This window comes from Alligator mississippiensis, chromosome 2 (assembly GCF_030867095.1).
Source record: "Alligator mississippiensis isolate rAllMis1 chromosome 2, rAllMis1, whole genome shotgun sequence".
NCBI lineage: Eukaryota > Metazoa > Chordata > Crocodylia > Alligatoridae > Alligator > Alligator mississippiensis.
In genome coordinates, this window is record NC_081825.1 from 20,212,761 (window position 1) to 20,240,637 (window position 27,877).

Sequence of the window (27,877 nt, forward strand, 5' to 3'; positions counted from 1 at the left end):
GCCACTTGTCAGGCCAGTCACCTACTGCCTGGATTCAGTTTCAGGAGCATCAGAGATATACTTTAACTACCCTAAGCTCCACCCAGGACTTCCTTGTCCCCTCTGCCTCACCCTCCACATACCCCAGGATAATATTAAAGTGTAAAAAGATCAAGCAAAATAAAATCTCCAAAACTCTTTATTTTAGTTTCAATTTTTCTTTTGAAAACTCAGCTGAAAAATGCAAAGAAAAAAGTCAGCAGAAACCAAAACAGAGAGACAGTGTTCTTCCTTCAGCGGGGACTAGCACAACCATCAGTTTTCACTCCTGAGAGCTGAAGACAACCAGGTCTTTAGTTAGTAGCCAGGCTGCCCCCGACCAACTCCTCAGCCCCCCAGAGAAATCTTCCATCTTACTCCCTGTTGTGCCCAAGCCTTCCTTTCCCCCCTCCCATCCCTTTTTCTCTCCACCTTTCCAAAGGAGTTATGAGTTTGCTGTGGACCATACATACCACATTAGGAAGGGGAGATGAAAGAACGACTGGCTGCATTTGGGACCCAACAGGGAAATACCAGACAATAAAGGCTGGCTCAGTAACAAGACAAATTTAAAAAGAAATAAGAATTGAAAAAATACTAGTGAAACAATTTATCTAAAACACAATAAATGAACAGAAATAAAATCTCCTCTCTTCCCAGCCAGAGCCCTACCAGCTAGAGGCAGTGCTTCTTATAACAGTTAGGCCCAGACTCAATCTGGCAACCACTGAGGGCAACACTCATGAACTTCTGCCGAAGCATCTACATAGCCAAGAGCAGCCCCTGCCCCTTATTCTGCACCTTCAGATCCTAGGACAGCAAAGAACCATTTCAGCCAGTGAAAAAAACCAAAGAAGCAAACAAGTATTAAATAGACCTTATGTACCAGAGATTGAATATATCCACCCCGTGGAGATGTGGGGATGTACAGCAATCCACAGGCCTACCAGTGCTTACAGAGAGTGCTGGGGATGGATGCTGGGCACTGCAGGATTCCTAAACAGATAGTCTAGCGTGTAGCAGTATTACTCAGATTGCTTCTGCCACAACATGTTGCAAATGCAGACACACTTCTTTAATAGAGTCAGGGCTTGAAATTACAGTACTTTTTCAGTCACAGTCTGCTATAGAACAGTTCATAGTATCTGATTCAGGAAAATGAAGGTGATTGGAACTGCAGTACTTTCTCATTGATGAGCTTAGTTCATTTCATTGCCAGTCACGGTGAGCCAAATTCTTCTGCCAACTCCTCACATACAGCTGCCAGGGAAATCCTAGTTATAGCCAGAGGCAGAATTTGAAGTATGTTTTGCTGTTTAATTCATCTCTGATAGAAGAGCACAAAAACGCAACAAAGTTGAAGTCATACTTGAAAAGCTCGTTCCAGATCAAGTCAAAAGGAAGTGGTGAAGTGCAAAATTACCAAAAACTGAGCTGCCCAGTCCAAAAAAAAGAAGAAATTAATAAAATCGCTCAAGTTTATGTGACATTTTCCTAGTAATGGTGCAGAACATGCCTGGGATTTGAGCTAGTACATTTTATGTACTCAGTTGCCCTGTACTTCCTTTTCCAAAACAGACATTTTCAGGCTACAAAAAATAAAATGAAAGCCCATGACATTTTCACATTCATAATACTTAACAGACCTGGATATTTACTTGTTCTCCCTTACCATAGAGGGCAGGAGTATAGGCAGGGGTTTTAAACTACAGCAAAATAGATTTAGATTAAATCTCAGGAAGAGACCTCCTAACTGTAAGAGCAGTAGGACAATGAAACAAATTGCCTGAGGAAGTTGTGAAATCCCCTTCATTAAAAGTTTGAGGGACGGCGTAGACATCTGTCTGGCATGGTTTAGGAACAGCGAATCCTGCATTTGAGTAGTGGTTGGCCTACAAGACTCGGAGGTTCCTTCCAACCCTATCACCCTATGCTGAAAGGATATATTAAAAAATCTTGTCAGAACTGGATGTTCTGTTAACTGGACTCCTCACTGACCAGATGAAATGTTCATACTTGTGGTTCCTTCAGTTTGTGTTTCCTTTATGACATGTGTCCTGTGAAAAGTTATATTGCCACATCCCTTAGTGTCACGTGCTGTGACCCAGCTCTGAGAATGATCTCTGTGCCCTGAAAGAAACTTGTAAATAATAAGATGGGGCCAAATCCTGTGTCTATCAATTGAATCAGACTGACTTCAATGTGAACTGGAATGTGATGGCAATATTTTCTGTTTACACAGTGGTTCTTCCTTTCATTTTCTCAACCATTTATTTGTGCCTTTATTGGTGTTTTCTGTAGACTCCTGGCCATGGCTTAATTGGTGAAATGTCAATAGTGGAACTACGTGAACGCTTAGCTTTGCTTAAAGAAGCACAGAAGAAGGCAGAGGAAGAGAAGAGGGACCAGATAATACATGAAAAACAAGCTAAGGAACAGCTGCTTCTAGACAAACTAGAGCAGATTTCCCAGTTCAGAGCAGCACTTGGAAGAGCAGCTACCTTAAGGTCAGTATAAAATAGCACATACATTTAGACCTTTAAAACTTGGCTAACGCCTCTAAATACAGGAATGAAAAGTGAGATCTGGGATGAAAGCTTGACCACATTTAGTTCAATAGGAGTTTTGCTGTTCATTTAGGTGGGACAAGGATTTTACTTTTGCCATTTAAATTACTTTACATCAGGTTTACCAAATCTTCCCAATCAATTTTGAATGTAAAATTATAGAGTCTCCTCAGCACATTGATAAAATTGTGCACAGGCTTGGAGTACCAAATACTGGGAAGAAGCAGCCTTAGGGAAAATGGTACCCTGGACAAACTTGTACTTTGGTGCCCATCCCCCTGACATTCTGCTCCTGCTGCCCCCGCCCCCGCCCCCCCAGCAGTGCTGCTGTAGGCAGAGGCAGGCAGGCAGGGGCACAGGGCTAAAGCAGGTGCTCTCCTGCCTCCACTGCGCAGCCAGCTCCTCCTGAGCCTTGGCCTCAGGGACACCAGTACCTCAGGGACACCGGCTCCTACCAAGCCATGGACAAATGGTGCCACCCCTGCCCTGCATTGCCCCCCAGTGGGCTGCTGGGGTGGGCTGTACCCAGGGGGCTGCCATGGCAGGGCAGGGATAAATCCTCCTGCCACCTGAGCTTGGCACAGGGCTGGGACTGGGGCTAGGGCTAGATCACCTGAGTTGGGAACAGTGCGGCTCTTCTCGGGATCCTTCCCTGCTCCGTGCTCTGGAGGGTGTAGGCCGGGCCAGGCCAGGACAGGTGCACAGAGTTTAGTGGAGACAGTGGCCAGGAAGGGAAGGTTTGTGCAAGGGAGGAGTGGAAAGTTGGAAGTCAATCAGGAGGCCACGGGGCTGGCCCCCCACCTCCCTCTGCCTGCCTCTCCTTCCACTGTGCCAGGATCTCAGGACAATAAGGGTGCGGGGGTGCTACTCCAAATGGCTGAGCCAGGGGTGCATGAGGGGACCCCACTGGGGTGGGGGGCACCATCTGGGCTCAGCCAGCCCCTACTGGGCTGGGCTATGCACTGTTTCTCCTGCCTGGGGTGGGGATCAGCTGGAGTGGGGTGGGGCAGTGGGGTGTTTGGTGCCTTCTGATCACAGCACGCTAGACGGTCAGCGATGTTGCCCACCCCAAAGGCCAGCTCTGGTTCTGGGGAAAGAAACTGACTCCACTTCAGTTGCTTCCTAGTTAATCAGAATCAATTCCATATCATTGTAAGCACTGCAAGTAAATGACTAAAATGGTTCTTCATTTCTAGCTGAGCCAATATGTTAACATCAGAGTTTTCTTCCTGAAATCTAATTCACTACAAGGCAAGGCTAGATCTATAGCTTAAAAGTTAATAACATCTTAGGGAATTACATCTTTTCATAATTCTCCTAGATTATTTATTGCATGGGGATAAATCAGGGAGAAATATTTCCGCTTAGAAGCTGTCTTAAAATGATCATATTTTGTATAATCTGCATAGCTGCTCTGGGTGATTCATAAATGCAGGGAGAAGGTCCCCAAAGAGATTAAAAGCTAAACTAAAACAATTTACAAATAAAGGCAGCAGAAGAAAAAAAGTAAGAGAATATATCACTCCTACCTATCTTGGTTTGTTATTACCATATTTACTCACATGCCACACATCTTTCTCCCTAAAATCAGCCCTCCAAAACTGGGGAGCATGTCTTAGGAAGAGAAGCTGGTTTTTCTTCACTGGAATAAAAGTATGAAGATGTTGTACTCTAATGGCTGTCATAGTGGCTCCCACTTCTCTCTGGCCCAGAAAGCAGAAGGGGCAGAGTCCCATGTTAACCTTCCCACAGCTGCTACGAAACTTGCAGTAGCTGTTGTTGGAGCACTGTAGCTTATGCTTGAAATAGCAGGTGGACAAGCTCAGGACAAGTGAGCTGCTGCATGAAGTCTGTAGTATGTTGATGAGGCTTGCAGCATGGAAACAAGATTCTATTATTTACGGGAACTTTTATAAAGAACTATTTACAGTAAAGAAGTACCAGTCTTGCTACTACCCTTGCAAGGGTCTGGGGCCTAGCTGTCCTGCCACACTAGGAAATCCTCATCCAGGTTGCCTTCTGAGATGCCACACTTCCTGGACACTCTGGGTGCATCCACATATGCAGGCACATGCGCTTGCAGCAGCTCAAATAGCAGCTGCACAGATCTGTGCCAGAGATTTGTGCCTCAACACATGTGCCTGAACATGCACTTTGGTGTGGGGCAAGTTGTGCCACTTGGGGCAAACTGACCCTGCCGAGCTCCTCCCAGATCTTCAGCCAGGGGGAGCTAGAGGCTGGGGCCAGCACCTGTGGTGCCCCCAGCGGTATAAAAAGCTGCTCTGGTGAGCAGCTCAGGGCTGCTTGCCCTCAGGAGCTTCTGAGGCCTGGCCAGTTGGTACCTGTGGATACTAGCCCCCTGTGCCAGCTGAAGCAGCCCTAACCTAGCATGGTCTCTACACCCTCTACCCACTGTAGCAGTCTGGCAGTGGTGACTGCTGCCTGGCTGTGACCTGCTGCCACCTGCAACAGCATCTGCCCCTTGGACTTGCAGCCCCATGGCTGCACACCTTTCAGACCCAGACGGGGACTATACGGCCACCTGGGCTGTGGTACAGGCACTGAAACAGAGCCACTTGCACCTCTGGGCCAATGTTCCCTCTAAGCATGCCGCTTCGGTCCATGAGTGCGCTGCTTCAGTCCCACCTCCCCCTTTCGGCGCAGTCCGCTGGTAAGTGTCCCCAAGGAGAGCATAATTGTATTGTTTGACATTGAAACATGGTGCAGAAAAGAAGAGCTTTTCTGGTTAGTTAAATTTATATATATTTTAAATAATCTCCAAATTCATCTCCAGTTGCACATTTAACATTAATCTTTCTTTCCTTTAAGTTGCATAGTGCTTCTCATGTTATTGTATAACGTCACCAGTTGAGCCACTAACTTAGCACTGGGGGCTAAGTAAGGACTGTATTAGTGTTTAACTTCAGCACAAAATCCATCTGGACTTGCAGCTTTTTAAGAGTGCGAGAAAAATGTCTGGGTGGGGAGGGGTGTGTGAGAGGGTCCTCTCTGCCATAACAGAAAATAATAGAAATAATACTTGCAGGTTTTTAGCATCTTTATTTTAGCACTGCCATTAGTAGATGATGTATTCATTGAGGATGGCTGTACCCAACCTTCGACACTTGGGGTCAGTCCACGAGTGTGATCCCAGGTGTCATCCTGGCTGGGGGCTGAGGCTGGGGGCTGGCGCAGGCTCCACCGGCTCCGGGGAACTGCTCTACTTCCCAGCCCTGATGCCATGTGCTTCCTCGCTCCCCGAGGCAATGCAGGGGAGTGGAGCAGGTCTCTGGAGCTGGTGGAGCCTGTGGAGCAGTTCCCTGAAGCTGGTGGAGCCCACACCAGCCCCCAGCCTCAGCCCCTGTCCTGTCTCAGGGAGCAGCTGCTGCCTGCCCTGGAGTGAGGAGCTTACCTTCACTAAGTGTCCCACGCTGGCCCTGGTACCTCAGCCGCACTCCATGCCCAATTCCTTTCTGGGCGGGTGCGCAGCCTTAAAAGGTTTGTGTGCGGCAACATTTTTTATTGTGCGCAGCCATGCACACGTGCACCCTAGAGGGAACCGTGCTCTGGGCCAGCTGCCAGTGGGCCTTGGCTGCACAGTTGGCCTTTGGGCAGCACTGCTGTCATGTCTTCTGGCACCCCGCTCTGCCATCTGGGCAGCTATCACCCAGAAGATGTGCTCCTTGCAGTGGCCCACTTCAAGCTGTCTAAGTATGTCCTCCTGGCCCCAAATATCCAAGAAGTCAGCCACTTCATCTGTCCTCCAGCTAGGTCCCTGGGCAGGCTTCTCTGCCTGGGTCTCGCCACTTGCCTCACCAGCACCTCACCTTTTTCTTGTTTAAAAATTGCAAATTCTCTGATAAACGCCCCGCCCCCCCCGCCCCCCCCCCCGATTCTCCCATTAAAATACCAAAAATCCATGTTCTTCCACGATTAAAATAAAACGATATTATATAGAGAGAGATCAGTTCAGCAATGTTGTATGGATATATTTACAAGTGTAAAGCAATTATCATCATAAAACACATTCGAAATAACTATACACTTTGGCATTTGCTTTTGATGTTTTTATCATAGAAAAATCAAAGCTACCCCTATCCCCTTCGCTCACTAGGATGTGGGGCGCTGAGCAGCACTAATATGCCAGTGCCCTGCTCCTGCCCTTGCCCCTCATTCTCAACCCACAGCGCCACCAGTGCCCCTCACTCCTGACCTGCAGCCCCTGCCTGCCCCCACTAGCTCCCTCCCGGCTGCAGCTCCATCCCAGCACCAGGACATGAGTCCAGCTGAAGCTGTTCCACCCACTGTTTTGTGACTCTGAGCAGTGCCAGCCCTTGCTGTTCTGCTCCCTGTGCCCATACCCCAGTGATCCCCATGCTGTTCCTGGGAAGCCCTCGACTGAGGCTCAGGGACTGAGCTGGGCAAACCCCGTCCCTTCCAGGCCGGCCTCCCCCTGCACAGGCTGCTGTAGTGGGGCAGGGGGGCTTTAAGCCCGGCTGTGGCAGCTTCTCCTACCCAAAGCACTCCCCCACCCCTGACCCCCATCTCTCTCTCTCTCTCACCCTGCTTCTGCCTCTACCTCTCCCCATAGTCCATCACATCCTGCAAGGTGTTCCTGGGACCAGGAGCCCCCACAGGCACTGGTGTGTTTTTTGGGTTTTTTTATACCAGGATTTCCCAGTATCAAATTTAGAGACCACACTGCAAATATGCAGCGCAGGGACATTGTTTTGTTCCTAGCATGCCTCTTGTGGCATCTCAAACTGCTTTGAGGCACTGCAACAGGCACATGTGCACTCATCTGGACATGTCCTCTGTGTTTTGAGAAAGATTTACTCCATGTCACACAGTCCACAATGACTCTGGAAACACCTTTTTTTTCTACATTCTGCCTTCCAAAAACAAGGTGCATATCTTATCTGGGGGCACATGGTATGTGAGAATATATGGTACATCCTGGCCCATACCTAATTGCCACTGCTTTCACCATTGATTGACTTTTGGCTTTGCCTTTTGCATGTATTTGTTATTGATTGTATTTGTTTTGCATGCAGACTTTTCTGTGTCAATGGCTGAGGGTCTTAAAGACTTTTTCAGTCAGGCCCAGCTGAGGTACATAAGGCAGTTTTGTGCTGTTTTGTGGAGTTCAATTCATAGTATTGATTTAGCTTCCAGTTCTGATGCTAAGTTCCAGAGAGCAGCCTTGCAATGTTCATTGAACTAGTTCTATACAATCCCAGCTCTAATTGGGTTTGTTACTCCTAGTTAATCTCCAGAGTGTCGATCTATGGTATCGATACTCAAAGGAGAAAGAAAAGCTACTCTCTCAGTAAATATAGTTCAAGTCTATTGACACTCATCTAGTGCCTGGAGAGGGGATTTTGATGGGGAATAAAGGAACTGGAATAGAGTTGGAGCTACTGCTCCTTGAGAACTCTCAGCGGTACACAGTGATTAGTGAGGGAGCATGTGAGCAAACCCCATGCTTTCCATATAGCTCCACACTCGCTGGTGAGATCAGCTGCACCAGTGGTGCTCAAAGTATGGTCCATGGGCCAGATCCGGCCTATGGAGCGGAGTTGTCTGGCCCACAGGGCTCACCACAAGTCTAGAAATTTGGCAAAAGGGGAGCAGTGGCAGTGTTAATTGCTACAGCTCTGGGAGGAGGTCCACCTGTGGCCAGACTCAGCACACAGGGTTGTATCCAGTGCCTGGCCCCCGACCCAGTGTGCAGGATCAATTTACAGCCCCAGACCTGGTATATGGGACCTGTCCATAGCTGGATACATGGGACCTGTCCATAGCTGGATCTGGTGTGCAGGGTCAGACCCAGCATAAGACCCTGGACCTGGCACATGGCCCAGGACCCAGGGCACAACCCTGGACATGGCACACAGAATCAGACTGAGCACACAACCCCAGACACGGTGTGCAGTTGGACCTTCAGCATAGCCCCAAACGCACCACACAGGGTCAGTTCATGACCCTAGACCTGGCATGCACAGCCAGTCTGTGGGCAGACCCAGTGCACAGCCCCAAACCCAGAGCCTGGTCCTGGATCCGGCACACAGGGTTCGTCCATGCACCAGGTCTGGCCCACAGACCTGGCCCTGTGCTCTGAATCCCACCAGCGGACCAGCTGCACTCCATTTATCTGGTGCACGTGCTGGAAAGGTTGAGCACCACTATACTATACTGTCAAGAGCAGAGGTCTTTACAGTCTATTCAAGAACTATTTACTGTGCTGGATAAGTTTTGCTGTGTCTTGAGTGAAGCTGTCTTTAAAATGGAATTTGGGCCTGGTTTAGATTTAAAATAGCACTGATACTGTGGGCAATGCTATGCTTGAAATAAAAGATAACTTCAGCTAGTTTTCTACCCTGCTGTGCTTAAAATATATTTAGAAGACAAGAGACAGCCATGCCAAAGATTGTAGACTCCAAATGAACCTCAGCACTTGTTTGCAAGCAGTAGTTTTGTTCCAGTACGTAAGGATAGTAAAAAAACGTCCTTTACTTTGATGGAGACTGCCTCGCTCTGTAGCTAAGAAGATTTAAGGTTTCAATAGGCATTTAGAAAACTAAACAGTACAGGACTTTTCCAGCCATCGTCCCCAACAATCACAATCTGAAAACATTTACAACAGGGAAGTGTCTGCAAAGCATGCCTTGAATATTCTGGTGCATGTATTTAGCAGCATTATCAGTTAGTGTTCAAGCCTGTAATGTTATTTCTAGTACCACAGTAAGCCTACATGTTAGTCCTGTGGTGCTCAACCCAGAAGCTGGAGCTGGTCTTATTTAGCTGTTGTCTCTCCCTTCCTCATCTCTCCCTCCTCTCCCTCTGACGTTAGCAGCCATCTCCCTCTGCCCCTGCTTGATCCCTCCTTTCCCTTCCCTGGGAAGTGGTGGCCTGTAGTACAGCCAGGTTTAGGCACCCTGCCGCCCCTCTAAAAATTGAGCACCACTCTGCTAGCCCATTCGCAGATGATGGGTAATTTCCTGCGGCTTTGTTTGATCTAAACAAACCATTAGCTTTGTGTGTTAATCCTACTCTACAGAGACTAAATCCTGCATTATCTTTCTAGTCAATGTAAGCAATTCATTGCTCAGGTTGTACTGAAACACAACACAGGGTGGGGATTACGTCTAGAGAATTAATTAATAATTATGGGGATTGAAGAATGAGTCACATAGCTGGAATTCTTGAGAGACTGCTGTGCACAACACAAAATTACATGTACCTGGCATACATAGTCTCAAATTACATTATATTAAAAGCTAGTACTAATCAGCTAAAGTATGATGGCTAAGCTTTGCTGAACAATTGCATCTTTAGTTAGTGTCACTTAGTGTTTAATTGGGTCCCCAACCAAGCAGGTTACTTTTAATATTGTTTTCAAATGCAAGCACCAGCACAAAAGCAGCAGATCAAGCAAGCATATTATGAATCATATTAAACGAAATGGGAATTGAAATTTGAGAAATTACCAGGTCATCGAGCTTTAGCTTTAGCAGGCTGCAAACCATGGTATCCATTACAAAACCAACTTTTTGAATACTTGCAAAACACTGGAGGAATTAACTCTGTGTATTCATCAGATGCCCCTTTAACTGCTAAAGTTTTGCAGTTTAGAAATCAGTACTGATATGCGAATTGGACAAACAATCCAGTTCTTACCAGGCAACTAAGCATACAAAAAGCCTTCTGAATGTTTGCCTGTTCTCACCACTGCATCCCAGAAAACCAGATAAGTCCTGATGGGCTATCTACCTGTTTGTACACTTGAGGCATGGTTCTTATTTATTCCATTCTTGAACTTAGGGCAGGAAGGCATAAACCTCATGATGCTACCTTTTCTCTCCTCTGTTCTTGAGCTCTTTGTGAACCTGCCCACCTACTTGTGTAACAGCTTGGGGGCTGAGATAGACTCTGCTTCCCAAGGGCCTCTATATGCCTTGTTTAACTGTAGTGCAGGCCCCTAGTTCATGTATTTTACCCTAGGACTTGGGAGCAGTGTTCATATAGAGCCTCATGCACAGGGATCCAGGTTTTCTGTTCACCGTGGTAAAAAGCAGATTTTCTCATTTTAAGGAGAAAAAAGTAGGAGCAGGCAGGTTTCCCCTTACAGGATGGTAGACTGCCAGCCTGCAAGGGGCTGGGGGGAGTGGGAGGAGGGCGATCAGGCTGGGGTCACCATGTGCATGTACTTGCACACACATGCATGTGGCAGCCATGCAGTGTGGAGACCAGCTCCCACAGCTCCTCACATGTAAGCCTGGGGTGGGGGGTGGGAGGGAATTGAGGCCCCCATAGTGAGGAAAGGAGGGAGGGAATTGGGCAGGACTGGGGTCACTGCCCAGCTGGGGTGGTGCATGGGGCTTGGAGCTTGGGAGCTGGGACGGGAATGTGTGGCCACGAGCCCTGGCTGGGGAGCAGGACAGAGCTGTGAACGGCCTGTCCGGAGGGCAGTGCGGGGGCTGGTTCCCTGCCACTGCACACAGCCTTGGGGAGAGGCATGAGGGGCAAGTGACACCCAGATTTGTGCACGGGGCAGGGGCAGATGCAGGCTGGTAGCTGTGGGCTCGGGGCTCCCCTCCCTGCTGCCCTCCCCTTGGGGGCTTCCGCGGCCTAGCAGGCAGGACCCGGCATGGCAGAGCAGGGCAGGGCAGGGAGGCTCAGTGCCACCGCCAGGAGTCCCAGCAGTAGGGATGGCAGCATGGAGTTGTGCCCCCTGCTACTGCTGTGTGGGAAGGGAGTGCCTCACCATGGCGGTGCAGGGCTCCTGATGGTGGCACCAAGCCTCCCCACCCCACCCTGCCCTGCCACGCTGGGACCCACCCACTGGACTGAGGCGGCCCTGGAAGGATGGCAGCAAGATGGCGAGCCCCAGGCTTGCAGCAGGAAGCCTGCATCCACCACCCCACCATGGGCTGTGCTCCAGCAGTGCTGCCCATGGGGGACAGGGAGCTGGGCTGTGCTCCTCTCAGACTGTGGCAGCCGCCACCTCCTACAAGCGGCAATCAGGGCTTGGGCGCTGCTGGAGCAGGGGGTGTGAACCCAAATCCCTGGCCCTGTAGCCCTAGCAGCTGGAAGCCCTCTCTGGCAGAGCTGGGGAGAACGGGGCTGCGGGTAGGGAGTGAGGACCACTAGCAGGGCCTGGGAGCTGTGGGTCAGGATTGAGGGGCACTGGCAGGACTGGAGACTGTGGGTCCCGAGTGAGGAGCACTGGCAGGGTCAGGGGGCTGTGGCTCGTGTGTGAAGGACACCAGCAGAGCTGGGCGCTGTGGTTTGGGAGCAAGAGGCAATGCCATGGGCAGGGCACTGGCATATCAGGGCTGCTCAGCACCACAAAGGAGAGGGGTTGTGGAGGGACAGCTACAGCTGGACCTGTGTCCTGGTGAGTAGAAGGAGCAGGGGGACCTCTGATTTTCCATGACAGAAAACCCAAAATCAAACACCAAAATGTACAGGTATTTAGAATTTATTTTATTATAGTGATTGAGGCACTGGTAGGCTTCCAAATTGCTTTAAAATTGCAAATGTATCAATAAAACATTTTGTTCAACTGATACCTATATATATAGTGGCATATATATTGCATAGGTTCCTAGCTGTGTTACAGGACCTCCATCTAACCCAGGAGGTGCACAGTCCCACCAGGGGAAATGCCTTGTTAGACCCGGTCCTGGCCACAAGCGATGACCTGGTGAGGGGACTGCAGGTGCTCGACCACTTGGGTGACAGCGATCATCGCCTGCTGGAATTCACCATCCAGCGCAGGGTGACAAAGGCCTGCAGCAAGACAGCAGCCCTGGACTTCAGGAGGGCGGGTTTCATTGAGCTAAGGAGACTAGTCGGGGAGGCACTGAGGTCCCGGAGGGGTGGGAAGTTGGGAGTCCAAGAAGAGTGGTCGTTCCTGAAGGAGAAGATCCTCCAAGCCCAAAGGGTGGCAATCCCAGCACGGATCAAAGGGGGCAAGAGTCCTCAAAAGCCCCCATGGCTCACCAAAAGCATCCAGGAACGTCTCAAAGCTAAGAAGGAGGCGTACACGCAATGGAAGGGAGGGGCCATCACCAAGGAGATCTGTACCTCCATTGCTCGGGATTGTAGGGGGACTATTAGGAAAGCCAAGGCGGAGATGGAACTGGGGCTAGCGACCCGGATCAAGGATAACTAGAAATCCTTTTTTAAATACATACTGGGTAAAAAGAAGGTTCCGGGTAACATGAGGCCTCTGCAGGACACACTAGGAAATCTGGTGGTTTCACTGGACAACAAAGTTAACCTATTTAACAATTTTTTTGCCTCCATTTTGTTGAGCAGGAACCAGGTCATCCCTCCCCCCCACCGGGATCCCGGTTGGTCCCAGGGGAGGCACAACCAGGCCCAGGGTCAGAGAGGATCTAGTCGGGGAAGTTCTGGAGGGACTGGACATGTTCAAATCAGCAGGTTCTGACAATCTCCACCTCAGGGTGCTGACGGAATTAGCAGAGGTCATTGCGGGACCCCTGGCACGGCTTTATGAGCACTCATGGTGCTCTGGCGAGGTGCCAGGGGACTGGAAAAGGGCCAATGTGGTCCCCATTTTCAAAAAAGGGAGGAAGGAGGACCCAGGAAATTTATAGGCCTGTTAGTGTTACCTTGGTCCTGGGGAAGCTCTTGGAGAAAATTATCCAGGTGCACATCTGCGAGGGGCAAGCAGGGGAGTGTATGCTTAGGGACAACCGACATGGGTTCATTACAGGCAGGTCCTGTCAGACCAACCTGGTGGCCTTCCACAACCAGGTCACAAAATCCTTGGATGCAGGTGTCGTGGTAGAGTAGTCTTTCTGGACTTTAGGAAGGCCTTCAACACTGTCTCTCACCCCATTCTAGTTAAAAAATTAGGAGATTGTGGTGTTGATGTCTACACAGTCGAATGGGTCACCAATTGGCTGAAGGGCCGCACCCAGAGAGTGATGGTGGGCGGGTCATTTTCAACCTGGAGGGATGTGGGCAGTGGGGTCCCCCAGGGCTCAGTCCTCGGGCCCGCACTGTTCAACATCTTCATCAGCGACTTGGACGGGGGTGTAAAAAGCACCCTGTTCAAATTCATGGATGACACTAAGATGTGGGGAGAGGTGGGCACGCTAGGAGGGAGGGACAGGCTGCAATTGAATCTGGACAGATTACAGGGGTGGGTGGATGAGAATAGGATGGGATTCAATACTGACAAGTGCAAGGTACTGCACCTGGGGAGGAAGAACCAGCAGCATACCTACAGGCTGGGGAACTCCCTTCTGATCAGTGCAAAGGCAGAAAAGGATCTTGGAGTCATTATTGATGCCAAGATGAACATGGGCCGCCAATGTGGGGACGCGATCAGGAAGGCCAACCGCACCTTGTCATGCATCCACAGATGCATCACGAGCAGGGCCAAGGAGGTGATCCTCCCCCACTATGCGGCACTGGTCAGGCCACAGTTGGAGTACTGCATCCAGTTCTGGGTGCCGCACTTCAGGAGGGATGTGGACAACATGGAGAGGGGCCAGAGGAGGGCCACTCGCATGATCGGGGACAGCAGGGCAGGCCCTATGAGGGGAGGATACGAGACCTGAACTTGTTCAGCCTCCACAAGAGAAGGCTGAGAGGGGATCTTGTGTCCGTCTATAAACTGGCCAAGGCAATGGGAGAGTCCCTGTTCCCCCAAGCACTACTGGGAGTAACAAGGAATAATAGCCATAAATTGACAGAGAGTAGATTCAGGCTAGATATCAGGAGGCACTACTTCACAGTCAGGGCAGCTAGGATCTAGAACCAACTTCCAAGGGAATTGGTGCTGTCTCCTACTCTGGGGGTCTTCAGAAGGAGGCTGGATAATCGCCTCGCCGGGGTCGTTTGATCCCAGTACTCTTTCCTGCCCGGGGCAGGGGGTCGGACTTGATGAACTACTCAGGTCCCTTCCAGCCCTACCAACTATGAAACTGTTTCATTTTAATCACAGAAGAATGCAGATTTTGGGGGGTTTAAATCAAAGAATTCATGGGATTTTAATCCAAGAATTTGTGATTTTTAAACAGAGGAAACCAGGATCCCTGTCATGAGACTGCATGCACCAGGGAAGCATGCAGTGAGGATACCCTCAGGTCATAATTTCCACCAAATGTACATGTCTATACTGCCAGAGTGCTGTAAAATGGTCTGAAGGTAACTACTAATTAAGCTGCAGCCTAGGTATTTTAGCTGGTGCCAGCTTAACAGACTTCTTGTTTAGTCGGCCCCCGAGCCACTGTGTAACAAATAGGCTTGTTTAGGCAGTGCTGTAAGTGAGATTTCTAAAGCAAAGCAAGACAACTGCTTAATGTACTTATTATCATACAAATATCCACAATCCTCTTTCACCTCCAGCTACTTCAGAGCAAAGTCTGGAAACAAAGGAGTTGTAGTTGTTTTTGTTCCTTTTTATTTTGCAAACGATTTCCTGCTGGAGGTAATGTCACAAGGTTTCCTCAGAGATGTTTCTATAATCTCAAAGGAGGAAAAGGTTCCCACAAATATTAGATGATGCAACCACCTTGCCTTGTCCAATTTTGCCATGTCTCAGATTGTACAGATGACATAGCAGTGTAAAAGGATATTACATAGCCATTGTTATGACCTTGTTGGTCCACCAGGAAACTTTCTTTGCAGCAATGTCTTCTTTCTGGATATCTAATGAGCTGTTTCTGTTAAAGACCACACTAAGAATAATTCAAAAAGCTGGATAAGTAACCACATAAGGGAGGATATTTTGATCTTTCACAGTACCGTGGTGATGTTTGTCAACATTTCTTTTCAGTGTGTGCATTTGTAGTACAGAGAATCTAGCTTTTGACTTCCTGCCATCCAGCATCAATCCTGCAGATTGAAACAGAAGAAGGAAATCTGTCAACAATGAACTTTGATTATACAGTTCCAAAATGCTTATTTCAGACTGAGAAAATGCTGTTATGAATAACAGTAACTTTTTGCAGTGAAGACTCAGGATGTATTTAATTAATAATTTAACAGGGAAACAGTATTTGATCTTTTATGTCACATTATATAGTGTCAGTCAGCACAATAATATGGCATACTTAAATGTCAAAAGCATTGGCCCCCTGGCTTCAGATTAAAATCACAGGTGCTAACAGTTCATACATTAATTTCCCAGCCAAAATAAGTAAGAGAAATAATTTGGTAAAGGGCAGAAAAAGTCAAGGTCTGTGAAGTGCAGAGTCTTGACCTACACCAGATCTTTGAGAGAATTGACTAGCAAATCCAAGAAGACAGTCTATTCTTCTTGTAATCTACAACAGTCCCAACTATGAACGTTTCCTTGTATATTTTGTGTTATATTAGCATTTGCTTAAAAAATACAAAAAGTACATTTCAAATGTATGCATTTAATTATACACTAAAGAAGTCAAATTGCTTCTTTGGTGTCTAGATATGCCAAAGTGCCATTTATGACCTTAAATAGGAAAAGATGCCCAAATATTAAAGAATAGATCCAGTGATTATTGCCTGGGTTTTAAAACAAGAATTTTCACAATTGCAGCTCTGTAAAATTAACCAGTTGTGTTTGTAAATAGAATATATGCAATTACGTGTTTGCTTTTTAGATGCAAAATTGGACACCCGTTGAAAACATGAGTCCATTTGGTTCAATTAAATTAACAATTTAAATAAAGTAGAAGCCACAGAGCAGAACTAGCGAGCCTAAAGATTGGAAGATTTTTTTTTTTGTTTCCAGGCCCAGTTCTTTCATCTTCATCATTTGTAGTTTAATAATGAACCCAACAGGGGCTGCAGAACCCTCCCTAGGCTCTCTTCCCTTCTCACCTCCCTAGGACAGCTTTATTCCTGAGTGGTTTCTTGTTAGCTACTACCTTAGGTAACCAGGCCCAGCACCACTGGGGGCCCAGCACCACCATGTCCTGGCCCCACACTGGGATTGGGCCCTGGGGCTAACATCACCCCCACTCTGTCCTGCATGCTAAGATCTGGTGCTGGATCCAGTGTGCAAGGCCCAGGGTTTCCTGTGGGCTGGGATTTGACAGTAGGGGAGCAGTAGCATTTCTCCCTCAATTCCAAGTTTCCAGAACTATGTGGAGCCTTAGGGACTGGATGACATGATACCACAGGCCAGATCTGGCCCATGGGCCAGAGGTTGAGCACCCCTGATTTAAGTGATGCATCACCAGTGTGATGATGAGGTAATAAGTAAAGCTAACTGCACCCTTTCCTGCATAAGTAGGTGCATCACAAACAGGTCCAGGCAGGTGATACTTACCCTCTATGCGGCATTGGTCAGGCCACAGCTGGAGTACTGCGTCCAGTTTTGGGCACTGCACTTCAGGAGGGATGTGGATGGCCTGGAGAGGGTTCAGAGGAGGGCCACTCGTCTGGTTAAAGGCCTACAGAAAAAACCCAATATGGACCGACTGGGAGACCTGAACCTCTTCAGCCTCCACAAGAGGAGGCTGAGAGGTGATCTTGTGGCTGCCTACAAACTCATTGTGGGGGGCAGCAAGAAATAGGGGATACAATGTTTACCAGAGTGCTGTTGGGGTAACTAGAAATAATAGCCACAAACTGGAAGACAGCAAAATCAGATTGGACATCAGGAAAAATGTCTTTACAGTGAGGGTTGCCAAAATATGGAATAAGCTTCTGAGGGAGGTGGTGCTGTCCTCTTCTTTGGAGATGTGTAGAAGGAGATTGGACAGACACCTGGCTGGGGTCATCTGACCTCAGCACTCATTCTTGCCCAGGGCGGGGGGTCAGACTTGATGATCTAATAGGTCCGTTCCGACCCTAACATCTATGAAACTATAAGAAGGAAGCCAGCTTGATTTTCAGTTTCCATGGTGAGTTTGTAGCACTGGTAAATAGAAAACCAACCCTTTTATTTTTAAAATGAAGCCCATTTCATCTGAAAATAGTTGAATATGGTATCCCAAGGCCATTTTCACTCTATACCAGGGGTAGCAATTATTTCAGCTAGAGGGCCACTTAATGTGTTTTGGGGACCTGTTGAGGGCCACATCCATCTCTCTCTCTCTCTCTTCCATCTCTCCTCCTTCCCCCTTGTCCTCCTTCCAGAACCTGGCTGGAGCTGTAGTTTGCCAGAAGCCCTGATGCTCCACTGTGGACCAAGGCAGGAACTTCTGCTGCTCCAGGCATGCAGTGGTGTCAGCTGTGGGTGCAGCCAGCAGGTCCCAGAGCCTTGATGCGGAACCTGCTAGCCGTGTCCAGAGCTGATACTGATGCCCACCTGGCACAACAGAAGCTCCTGTCTGGGTCCACAGCTGACATGGCCGGCAGGCTCCAGGTTGGGACTCCAGCTGGGAGCTTCCACCGTGCTGAGAGGGTGGCGGCATCAGCTCTGGACACCACTGGCAGGTTCTGCATCTGAACTCCTAAACTTGCCAGCGGTGTTCACAGCTGATGATGCCTAGCCACTGTGGCAGAAGCCCTGCCTACTAGTTTGTTGGTTGATGCCTCCACACAGGGCCGTCCCTGGGGGGCTATGAATCAGGGTGACCAGGCTCTGCACTTTGGGGGAACCGTGGAGTTGGGCAGAATGGCACAGCGGCTCCATGTTGTCGCCAGCTTCATGTCCAGCCACTCGGCACCCCGCCACCATATCTGCCACCAGCTTCCTCATGTCCAGGGGCAGGGCCCCACTCAGGCTGATTTGCCCCGGGCCCTGCACCCTGCTTGGGTCATCTCTGCCACCATGTCAAGGGCTGATGCTGTTGAGTGGAGCTGCCAGCCACCTGCAGACCAGATCCAATGAGTTAACAGCTGTCCACCCATGGGCCAGATTGAAACTGTTGGCAGGCTGGATCTGGCCCTCGGGCTGTATTTTACCCATCCCAGCTCTATACAGATGTGTCTCTGTTAGTCATAACTGAACAAAAGTATGTGCTCCATATGTAGCAACACTGGAACAAATTCTGCACTCTGATGAATGTACACAGTGGCCACAAGCATGGCCATGCACGTAACGCACATTCAGTTGTTCTCCATGCTGCAAGAGAACAGCACAGGGCGGGAGGGGGTTTGACCCCTAGGTAGTCAGGGTTCATAGATTCATAGATGTTAGGGCTGGAAGGGACCTCAATAAATCATCGAGTCCGACCCCCTGCATAGGCAGGAAACAGTGCTGGGTCTAGATGACCCCAGCTAGATGGTTATCTAACCTCCTCTTGAAGACCCTCAGGGTAGGGGAGAGCACCACCTCCCTTGGGAGCCCGTTCCAGACCTTGGCCACTCAAACTGTGAAGAAGTTCTTCCTAATGTCCAGTCTAAATCTGCTCTCTGCTAGCTTGTGGCCATTATTTCTTGTAACCCCCGGGGGCGCCTTGGTGAATAAATACTCACCAATTCCCTTCTGTGCCCCCGTGATGAACTTATAGGCAGCCACGAGGTCGCCTCTCAACCTTCTCTTGCGGAGGCTGAAAAGGTCCAGTTTCTCTAGTCTCTCCTTGTAGGGCTTGGTCTGCAGGCCCTTAACCATACGAGTGGCCCTTCTCTGGACCCTCTCCAGGTTATCCGCATCCCTCTTGAATTGCGGCGCCCAGAATTGCACGCAGTACTCCAACTGCGGTCTGACCAGCGCCCTATAGAGGGGAAGTATCACCTCCTTGGACCTATTCGTCATGCATCTGCTGATGCACAATAAAGTGCCATTGGCTTTTCTGATGGCTTCGTCACACTACCGGCTCATGTTCATCTTGGAGTCCACTAGGACTCCAAGATCCCTTTCCACCTCTGTGCCACCCAGCAGGTCATTTCCTAGGCTGTAGGTGAGCTGGACATTTTTCCTCCCTAGGTGCAGCACTTTGCATTTCTCCTTGTTGAACTGCATTCTGTTGTTTTCTGCCCACTTGTCCAACCTGTCCAGGTCTGCTTGCAGCTGTTCCCTGCCCTCTGGCATGTCCACTTCTCCCCATAGCTTTGTGTCATCTGCAAACTTGGACAGAGTACGCTTCACTCCCTCGTCCAAGTCGCTGATGAAGACATTGAAGCGTATCGATCCAAGGACCGAGCCCTGCGGGACCCCACTGCCCACACCCTTCCAGGTCGAAGCCGACCCATCCACCACGACTCTCTGGGTGCGACCCTCCAGCCAATTCGCCACCCACCGGACTGTGTAGTCATCCAAGTCACAGCCTCTTAACTTGTTCACCAGTATGGGGTGGGATACCGTATCGAAGGCCTTCCTGAAGTCTAAGTATACGACATCCACCCCTCCTCCTGTGTCCAGGCGTTTCATAACCTGGTCATAAAAAGAGACTAGATTGGTCAGGCACGATCTGCCTGCCACGAACCCGTGCTGATTTCCCCTCAGCATAATTTTTCCTGCCGGGCTCTCGCATATGTGAGCCTTGATAATTTTTTCAAAGACTTTGCCAAGAATGGAGGTGAGACTGACTCAAAGACTTTGCCAAGGATGGAGGTGAGACTGCAGGTGAGTTCAAAAAATCCTGCACAAAAAGAAAGTGGACTGGTGCACACAGGAGCAGCACGCGCTGCTCAAAACCAGAGCCTAGCCTCCTGGAGCCACACACTGGCTGCTAGCCAGGCACTGAGTAGCAGGATCACTGCTGCTGCAGCCCCAGGACCTCAGGTAAGGCTGCTGGGGCCAGCCCAGTGCTGGCCCAGCCCCCCTATCCCACCCTCTGGCACATGGCACAGGCGTTCCCCCGGGACAACTAGCGGTGGCACAAGGTGTGGACACGGCCAGTGATATCAGAATGAGTTGCAGTTAGAAGCTGTGCGGGCCGGGCCTCGATCCCATCTTTGTCGCCATGTACGGCGGCGATTCCAATCCCATTCTTGTCGCCATGTGCGAGCCGGGGGCGAGCTGGGCCCATCTTCGTTGCACGCGGGCTGTGGCCGGCAGCCCGGGCATGCGGGGCTGGAGAGAACTGCGGAGCGGTTCGGCACGCACGAGTTAGAATTAGTTATGGAGGCGTAATGGTTGATTGAAAAGATTTTTTACTTACACCCAAAGATGGTACTGGTGTATGCTGGACAGGTTTCCAGGCACAGCTCCCGCTTAGATCCTCGCTAGAGGAACGCGACAAATCGATTGCTCCCACGGAGTTGTTCAGGCTCAGCGGGTCCGGTTCGGTTGGGTTCAAAAAGTTTCCCCGGAGTTACTTAGGCTCCGCGGGTCCGAAGTTACAGGAAAGGGATACGTCTAGGATTGCGCTCGGCGACGGGGAGAGGCTAGAAGCGAAAGCTCCGTAGGTTCGGTTCTATCGCCTCTCTTGCCTGCTTAGGGGAGGCGCATTGGGTCCGCGAGGGTCCGCAGCACTTGTAGATCTTCACACAGAATCTCTCTCGTCCTCCTTCCTCTGGCTTGGGCGGAAACTACCCAAGCCTTTTGTACGGCTAGCAAGCCAATCGCTAGCCGCCACGTGTGCCTATATTAGGAATTGGCCAATAATATGGCGCGAATCCGAATACAAATGGCGGGAACTCCTTTGCAGCGTGTATCACTATGATGCAAAAGAAATGCACCCTGCAAAGAAGCTGTAATTTGGCGGGAAATCCCCCGTTGCACCAGAGTTCTCTCTCGCAGCAGAGAACTCTACCGTGCAAAGAAAGCGACAAATAGCGGGAAATAATTTAGCGGTGCCGAAGCGCACACACAAACAAAAATCACAACTTTGGTTGTGACAGAAGCCTAGAGAAGAAAGGTTTCCTGTGCCTTCTCTTTGTATTTCTGCTTTAGTGAACCCCTAGTTAATCCCTTTCCTGCCTGCCTTAGTGCGGATTATATCTATTCCTCCACAAGCTAGCATTCATCTTTTAACTTCCAATCAAGAATCCCACCTGTATCCTGTATAAATACTGGTACTTAAAAGTAGTTTTCTGCAAGGCCATCAAATCAAAACAAAACTGGACTTTCTCAGGCTGTTTCCAATACGTGATGAGCCCCACAGAGTTGAGAAAACCTTTATAAAAAACAGTGTTAGAAAAACACTTTCCAAACTGATAGGTCATTTCCCCTACCCCCTATCCACAAGATGACACAAGACTTGTGTTTGGGACCAAAAAGGGGTGTGAAGAACATCTCAGACTGAATGCTTAGTATTTTAGAAACCAGTGCAAAAGCAAAACACCTTAAAGCCTTCAGTTCCTTGAGCTGATGATGCAATGAAGTTTATAGTATGAAATAAGCCAACAAAAGTGCATACATCCTTAAGGAAGGGAGAGCTAGCTGCCCTGCGTCCAAATCAAACAGCCACAGGCCTAAAAACAGAATATAGCCTTTTTATATAGTTTCATAAACTGGATGGAGTTACCATAGCTTCTTCCTTTGAATTAATCAGAGAATTTTTCTGGGGTCCCATTCCAGACTGGTGTCAGCTCAGCTCATCTGGAGAATTGCTGAGTGGGCAAACCAACAGCACATGAGTTTTCTCCTCCAAGCCCCAGAAGGTCTATACCACTTGTCTCAAAACACCAGAACTTTGACATTATTTTTTGGTCCCCATTCACCTCCCTTCAATATCTGTGTCTCCTTTGCATGTAATAAAAGATTTTGTTGTTCACTAAGTTTGATCATCACATGTTTACAGGAAAAACTCATTAGCATGTTCTCACTTGACATCTCTAAATAATACAATGTCTCATTACTATGCAAACAAACGTAAGACAGGTAGGTTCTCAGGTTACATGTTAGGGCATAATTTTTAGATCCACAGAATAATATTATTATTACTCATTGTAACATGTTAAAAGCTTTTTAGGGCTGGGAAAGGGAAGCATTATCCTAAACAATGTAGCATTGTATGAAGTAAGGAATTTAACAGGTTAGGGAAAGGAAGGCAATTAAGAATTTGGAAACCAAAGGTGCAGACAGAAGTGACAATTTTCACCTGATCTGGCCACAGAAAGCAGTTTATAGCTGTGACCAAACACAAGTGCACAGCTGCAAACAGCTTAAAAAATTGTGGATTGGGTGAAAATCTGAGCCCCTCATTGCATAAGATATCAGATAAAAATGTTACAAAATGTAGTATCTTTTGTAACTTGTGTCTGCTGAGCTCCCAGCCTGTCACTGGTTTCAGAATGGGAGGGGGGAAAGGAAGCAGAGGGAGTTCAGTCTGGGGGGTTTTCAGCACCCCCTGGAGGGTGGGCGGGTGTATTGCAACCCCCACCCCAAGGTGGGGGAGCTCCAGTTCACCCACCCCACCCTTCAGCACCAGCTGGGGAGCCCCAAGAATGAGCTCCCTCCACTGCCTTTCCCCCCTCCCATTCAGAAAACAGCAAGCACTGGCCGAGAGCCCTGGCCATCCTAGCTGGGGGCAACTAGGTTCCCCTCTCCCCTGGAACCGACAGTGAACTTGTGTTTGGTCTGGGGTAACGTTGTAACTCAGAACGCTTTCCAAAAATCCATCTGAGTTACAACTGGGAGCTGCACTTCTGTCTGCACTGAAAGTCTAAACAATTATGTTTACTTAGGAGTTAAGATCTGATTTCAGAAATTGTATACATCAAACCTACCTCTTAATTTGGCTTTTGGGTTTGCTGAGACTGAAGTCCAGGATTCCAGTAATGCTTTCTGTGAAGGGGCTCAGCTATACAAGAGTTTCCTGCCCTCAGAAAGACTCAAGATCTGCAAGGGCCAGAATGGACCAGAAATATCCTCTCCAGGAAACAGGAGTGCCCCAGACCCTAACAGATCTTCTGAGTGACTCTGTGACTTCAGTACTTGGAGCAAAAACAGCCCTGAGAAGGAGGCCCGTTGTTTTAGTGAGGCTGAAGTGTTGTTGTAGTCAGGATGGTCCCAGAAATATGTGAGGAGCAAGGTTATTTTGGTGACATTTTTTATTGGGCAGCCTGTATAGTTGGGAGACATGTTAGGCAAGTATTTAGGCACACCTGAAGAAGAGCACTTTATGCCCAAAATTTTTTAGCTAAAAGCTTATCTAATGTCTCTCCCAGCTATACAGTTGGTTCAATAAAAGATATCACCAAAATACCTTGGTTCTTTATTTGACATTGATGCTTACCCTCAGAGGAGTCTGGGTTATGCTAAAAAGATTGAGGACTTAGACCCAGGGGAGGGAGGTTTCTGTCATCATAAACAATTCCAAGGAGTGGCCCTTGGAAATTTAGCCTGCCACTGTCTTAGTAATAGAGACAATTCATATCAGCCCAGCAATGCCCCAAGCAACACACTACCTAGAGAAATCAATAAGAATCTTGTTAAAATTTCAGTAAAACCAATTATGGAGAAATGCTGTATCACATAAATCCAAAATGGCCTTCTACAAAACTCAGGACTGAATTAGAAAGTGTCCTATTAGCCCTGTCAGCTGAGAGAAGCCATATCAGACTTGCTGTAATCAGTACCTTTGGCTTCAGCAGAGCTGCATCCAATCACTTTATGTCTGAACATGGCTTGAGAGGCATAGGTTTTTTTTTATAAAATGATTGCAGTGCTTAAAAATATGGGTTAATAATACTTGCTACAATTCAGAGACAATATAAATAAAAGTGCAAGTTGCGTATCAGTAAGCTAGTATAAGTGTAAATGTAAGTTGGTATAACCTATGTGACAAGGGCCATTAGTCAATTGAGGTTGTTAGATGCCAGCAAGCATAAACTGGTAAAATTTGCTCTCCAAAAGGGTAGAAGACTAGCAGCAAAGTATAAGTTACCTTAGTTTTCGTTGCACTTGTTTGTTAATATTATTGCTGCACTTTTCTATCAGATTATACTCACCTAAACCCACTCCCCACTTCACACTATTCACCACTAGTGACCACTCTGAATTTGGTCTACTGAGAGTACATAAAAAGGAATATACTTTAGCTACAAAGAAACCCATTGGGGTGAAATTTAATGAAAAACTGATCACACTGTCTAGATAATGGCTACAATATTGAGACAGGAGCTAGCCCCATTTTGCCTAAACAATACCAGGCCTGGCTTGCAGTGCCCTAGATATACTAATCCTGCTATCTAGCAAGAAGAGATTTTTTTCCAAACTGCAGATGTGACTTAAACTATTCATTTCCATTTATCATTTAGACCTAATTTGAATTTAGCTGGTCCCAAGCGGTACAAAAGCTAATGAATGGTTTACAAACTAAGATATTTTTATTCCAAATAATCAGGATTGGATTTATTGTATCAATATTTTCCATATGGCTTTGTCTCCCTTTTACCTTTTATTTTTGACTTTGCAGGCAAGAAGAAAAGAAAATTAAGTCACGGTTCAGTGAAGGACCTGTGAAAAGTGAGCGTGTTTTAAATCTGCAGAAAAAGATTACAGAAAAAACTATGGAGCGTAAAAAGCAGGCTGAACTCTTAAAGGTTACGCCCCCAAAAACTAGTGCAGTGAGGCCCTGGGAGCCACAAAAAGTAAGCAAATAATTATTACAATAAGCAGTCATGATGGGCGTACTGTTTTGAAACTACATTAGCAAAGTGTTAGATTAGGGTTAAATCAGCCAATCTGTTGAAATAACTGTAGAGCTACTTTGTATGGACCCTTGGTAGGACTCAATTCCTTGCCTTGGGGAAACCTGTATTTTCCATTTTAAATAGTGTAATAATGGTAAACCTTTCTGAGGATGTGTTTACAGCTTTACAATCCACTTCAAGGCCACAAAGAGCAGAGTAGTTAATCATATGTTTTATTGTAGGTGCTTAAGTCCACCCCCCAATCAGCAAAGAAATTATTTAAATCTTAATTCAAGAAAGTACTTGCAGCTGTTGGGGGCCCTAAACCAGCCCAGCCTGGGCTGATTGCCTAATGGCCCACATCTGCCTGGGGGTTTGGCTGGCAACCCCAACCCAGCTAATGATTCCAGCTGGCCACAGCCTGAGCTTCCTGACTGGCTGCTGGGAGAGCCACTTCTCCATTTAGTTCCAGCTGTGGTAACAGACTCCAGGCAGCCAGTAGTTCTGGTTAAGGTCAGCTTTGATAAACCTCTCTGACTTTCCTGGTTCCTCACCCTGCTTGGTTCTGTTCTTAGACTTCAGTTTGTGGATTTTTCCTTGGATCTGGTAACTTGGCTCCTAAATCAGTCCATGTTTTAGACTACATGCCTGGCTCCTACCTTCCCTAACCACTAGGCAAGACCACCTATGACCTAGTTCATTACAGCAGACTCCCATGCCTTTCCTGAGTATGGATGCTATTCTGTATTGGGCAAATGCTATTTCATTATGTTACCCTGTCTAAGAATGCCTTTGAGAGAAGGAGTCAAATTCTAGTCCATTATACCTGGAGGAATGCTGCTTCACATATGTCCAAAATGGTCTTCTACAAAACTCATGGCTGAACTAGAAAATGTCCTATTAACCCTGTCATCTGAGAGAAGCCAAATCAGACCTGATTTGCATAGCATTTAGTCTCGTTGAGTTGCATGGGGCAGAGAGTAAAATCACCAAGCTTGTAGGTGACACAAAAGTGGGAGGCACTGACAATATACTAGAGGGTCAGAATTAACATTCAAAAGCATCTGAAAAAAGGAGCAATAAATAATGTGAAATCCAAAGATGAATGTAAGGTGCTGCACAGAGCAGAAAAAAACAAATGCCCAAATCCAGAACGGAGGATAAACAACTTAGCAGGAGCCCTACCAGGAAGTGTCTTGGGGTTGCAATAGATAACAACTGAACCAGCAATGTGATGTTGTCACAAGAAAGACAAATGCAGTTTTGGGTTGGATTCACAGAAGCAGCATCTGCAAGACACAGGAGGAGATACTACAGTTCTGCTCAGTGCTGGTTAGGCCTCTATTAAAAAGTGTTCTGCCCAATTTTGGGCACTACTTTGTTAGAAGGATGTAAAGAAATTGGAGATATATCATAGGAGAACAATGAGTATGACAATGATTGGAAGGTAAGCTATACAAGGAAAGGCTAAAGGAACTAGGTGTGATGTCAAGGTCATGGACAGTCATGCCTAGTGGTTAGGCCTGGACTTAGGAATTTAAGTCCAGAACCAAGGGTCAGGAGAGATTCACAGCCATAGTCTAGAGCCACTGGTCAAGCCAGAGTCAAGTTACCAAAGATGTGGTCAGGAAGAGGGAGCCAGAACTAGGAAGCCACAGGTGACACCAGGGTTAGGAACTGAGAGTCATAGTTGAGCAGACACAAGTATCAAGCAACATACCAGAGTCAAGATAGTCTACATGCTCACCAGGAGACTTGTGCAGACAACTCATCAAGGTGTGCTCTGCTGGTTTGAAGGCCATTTGGGGCGGCATCAGGTTCCTGCCAGTACACCAGGCAATGAGTGGCTGCAAGAAGGACAGTTCTTCACATCAGCAGGAATACTGACTCATTACACTGAGTGTGTTTAGTTACAAGAAAAGCATATTAAAGGGGGGAGCATGATAGCAGGTTTTCAAATATTTGAAAGATTGCCATAGAAGAGATGGAAAAACAATGTTCTTCTTTGGCAAGACAAAAGCTATGGAGTTTAAACTATAGAAAACCAGATTTAGATCGAGTCCCTAAAACAGTGGTCTGTAAAATTTTGATGGTGAAGATCACTTTTTGGCACCCCCAAGATCTACCATGCCCCCCCTCCACCTGCTCCAACCCCCCTGCCCTTCCCCCGCCTCCTGGACAAGCTTCCTGGGCTCTGACCCCACTCATCCAGCCCAGCCCGGGCGGCAGGGAACATGGCTCAGCCCATCCACGTGCGTCCTGCCGCTCCCAATCGTGGAGACCAGTCGATTGAAATCAACTGGTTGGGAACCACTGCTCTAGAAAAATTTCCTGATGATCAAAACAGGATGCTGAAACTACCAGGAAAAGTTATGGAATCTCCTTCCTATGAGGGTTTCAGAAAGAGGTCAGATAGGCATGCTTTAAGAAGAGCAAAACCCTTGTAGGTGCAAAGGATTGAACTAGATCGCTCTTGAGATCTCTTCCAGCCCCATGGTTCTAAGCCCTCTCTTGGGCTTAGATGTCTATACTTCATCTTTCCTTTCTTATATTGTGTTGCTTGATCCCTGAATGCAAGAAAAAATGAGATCCCCTCCCTGTCTTAAAACCCAAAGCTAACATTTTGGCTTTGCTTACCCTATATAATCCCTTTGAATGCAAAGGGTGACATACACTCAACCATATACACTCACCGTTAAATTCATGCAAAATAGAATTACATTTACGACTTAGAAAACTGGCTACAAAGACAAATGCACTGTAAACAGGAGAGAAGTTATTCTAGCATTTTTGGCATCAATTAGATGTGAAGTTGCTTTGTCTCTGTGTGCTGGGCTTTTCCAGAGTGCTGC

The 27,877-nt window shown here is 47.8% G+C and overlaps 1 protein-coding gene across 3 annotated transcripts in view; it reads left to right on the forward strand.

Moving 5' to 3' along the window:
* Positions 1 to 27,877, forward strand: part of CFAP99 (cilia and flagella associated protein 99) — a 104,136-nt gene that overhangs the window by 72,404 nt on the left and 3,855 nt on the right. For 2 of the 3 annotated variants that reach the window (XM_014607709.3, XM_059721514.1), the window contains 2 exons: positions 2,320 to 2,525; positions 24,809 to 24,983. In XM_014607709.3, the coding sequence (XP_014463195.2) occupies positions 2,320 to 2,525; positions 24,809 to 24,983 (381 nt within the window). The remainder of the gene's footprint in view (positions 1 to 2,319; positions 2,526 to 24,808; positions 24,984 to 27,877) is intronic. The other variant, XM_019478898.2, reaches the window with a different exon arrangement.